Source organism: Nestor notabilis, unplaced genomic scaffold (assembly GCF_000696875.1).
Source record: "Nestor notabilis isolate BGI_N333 unplaced genomic scaffold, ASM69687v1 scaffold27579, whole genome shotgun sequence".
Classification (NCBI taxonomy): Eukaryota; Metazoa; Chordata; class Aves; order Psittaciformes; family Psittacidae; genus Nestor; species Nestor notabilis.
Window position 1 is genome coordinate 4,213 of NW_009942753.1, and position 2,511 is coordinate 6,723.

General features: G+C 58.9%; 1 protein-coding gene across 1 annotated transcript in view; it reads right to left on the minus strand.

Moving 5' to 3' along the window:
* The window catches only part of LOC104411195 (U5 small nuclear ribonucleoprotein 200 kDa helicase-like), a gene marked incomplete at its 5' end in the record, with an annotated part of 6,185 nt that extends 3,744 nt beyond the window's left edge, over positions 1–2,441 (minus strand). Inside the window, 6 exons of the mRNA XM_010021565.1 lie at positions 113–264; positions 447–625; positions 704–895; positions 1,186–1,413; positions 1,649–1,809; positions 2,239–2,441. Of these exons, the coding sequence (XP_010019867.1) occupies positions 113–264; positions 447–625; positions 704–895; positions 1,186–1,413; positions 1,649–1,809; positions 2,239–2,441 (1,115 nt within the window). The remainder of the gene's footprint in view (positions 1–112; positions 265–446; positions 626–703; positions 896–1,185; positions 1,414–1,648; positions 1,810–2,238) is intronic.
* Between the last annotated feature and the right edge of the window lie 70 nt (positions 2,442–2,511).

A 2,511-nucleotide genomic window follows, 5' to 3' on the forward strand; every position in this document is an offset into this window, starting at 1 on the left:
GCTGCGCTGGCGCGGGTGGTCCCCCCCAGCACGCGGGGGGGGTTCTGGGCTCCAGTGCACTCTGTGAGCTCATGCTGTTAGATGTGGTGTGTCCCCAGCCCACCCCACTCACCAGAGCTGAAGAGCTGCTCCACCACACGCCGTTCCATGGCTGTCAGCCCCTCATGCAGGTAGCCCACCCCGTTCACAAGCGTCTCCTTCAGAGTGTTGTCATTCAGCTTGTCCAGGTATGGCACCAGATCCTTCTCTGCACAGTGCAGGAACCTGCCAGAGATGGGGAGTAGGAGACACCCCTGCCAGGCCCAGCAACCCCTCCCTCCCCGCTGTCCCACCAGACACCTCAGCGACATCTACGAGACCATTCCCCACCCCTCAGCCCAGCAAACAACCCCAAAACCATGCCCTTGCCTCCTTCAGAGGAGGGACAGAGGCCTCAGCACCGGTACCTTTGCCTCTGGACGTCTGAAGCACACGTGGTGAGGATGTTGATGGCCGTGAGCCGCGTCTGCTTGCGCGAGGGGACGAAGACGATGACGGGCTTCTTGGGCGAGTGCTTCATGATGGCGTGGTAGACAGGCTTGGCCATGGAGAGCAGGCGGGTCTGCGTGTGGCTGATGTTGAAGCCCTGCAGGAGAGGAGCAGGCAGTGAAGCCGTGTGCTCACCCAGCAGGAGGGCAAGAAGAAGCCGTCAGCCAAACCCTACCTGAATGTGCAGCTCGAGGGGCACGGGGCGGACGTTGGGGTGGAAGTTGAAGGTGGACGTGGCGCTGCAGCCCAGCCAGTGGGCCACATCCTTGGCGTTGGAGAGGGAGGAGCTGAGGGCCACGATGCGGATGGGGCGCTCGATTTGGGAGGAGATGTAGCGCATGCGGGAGCAGATGACCTCCAGCACTGGCTGCAGGAGGAACGGGGCAGGTTGAGGCAGGAACAGGAGGGGAACTCTGAGCTCTCCACACCTCACCTCTCCTGGATGAGCTCCGGACACTTCTCACCCATGGACACTGAGCTTCCCGAAGGATCCAGCCCTCCTTTTCCCACCTTGGGAAAACCCAGTCGGAAAAGCTGACCTCACACCAGATAATAGGAGTGAGCAACCATCCACCCCACAGCAGCTCTGCTGCTGAGCCCCACAGCATGAGGAGCATCTCTCCAATGAGTAGTGGCCTCCTCCCCTCGCAGACTCACCCCATTTTCACCCCCAATGAGGTGCACTTCATCCACGATGAAGAGGTTGACATTCTGGACGTTCTTGCGCTGCTTCCAGCGTCGGGAGAGGATGTCCCACTTCTCAGGGGTGCTGATGATGATGTTCCCTTTGCCCAGCAGCTTCAGGTCGGTGCTGGTCTCCCCCGTCAGCAAAACCACCTTCTTATTGAGACGCTCCTGGAACTTCTCGTACCAGTCCAAGAAGACCTGCCAGGAGAGGTGAGGGATGGTGGTGTTAGAAGAAATCCTACCAAATCCCTGGAGACACACACAGGGACGTGCCAGCAGCAGAAGGGTGGCAGTTGGATGGTGCCTGTGCTCCTTCGGAGAGGCCACCGCTAATGAAAAGAGTCTGGAGTCATCCCAAGGGATGTGACAGCAAAAAAGGGACGAGGAAAGGGACAGAGGGGATGCGGAAGGGGATCTGGGCCACCAGACATACCTGCTCTGCCAGAGCCTCCATGGGAGTGATGTACACGCAGCGTCCCTCCGAGTTCTGGAGCAGCATCCTCAGGATGGCAAATTCAGCACAAATGGTCTTCCCACTCCCCGTGGGAGCCCCCACAAACACGTTGTCATCGCTGTTATAGACCGTGTTGAACACTGGGGATGGGCACACAACACAAGGGGAGCAGTTTAGCACCATCTTCATGGATTTCTGTCAAAGCTCAGGAAACAGGAAGGGAAAACCCAGCCTGGACAAGGAGGAGCTACAGGAAAGGCTGGGTAAGAGTTTAGCCCAGGATCCACTGAGCTAAACAGGCTCTAGGCTGTCAGAGCAGCTCCAAAGTGTGAATTCCCCACCCTGGCTAAGCCCAGGCAGAGAAACATGGACAGGGCAGCTTGAGCTGGCTCACGGCTCCACCCCGACAACCAAGCCCTTCACAGATGGAGAAGGTTGGCACAGGGGATACACCATTTGCTACAGAAGTTCCTCACATGAAGCGAAGAAACCCCACGAGACCAAGGCACTGAGAGGGCCAGTGGGGGCTGAGGTGCAGCCTGGAGGAGGGGAGCAGAGGCAATACCCACCCTGGGTCTGGATGGGGTTGAAGAAAGGGAACTTGTCCTGGTAGAGGCTCTCGAAGGCGCTGTTCCGCAGAGCGGACACGGGCAGAGGCTGCAGGTCCAGCAGCTCGGTGGGAGGAGGATACTTCTCAGGGAGGATCAGGTGCCGGAAGGAAACGGGCAGCTGGGTCTCACAGGCTGTCAGACAAGGGAAAGCACCGTCACCTCTGACAGCACCACAGTGCTTTCATCATGGAATCAGCAGAGAACCCCAGCCTGGTTTGGGTTGGAGGGAGC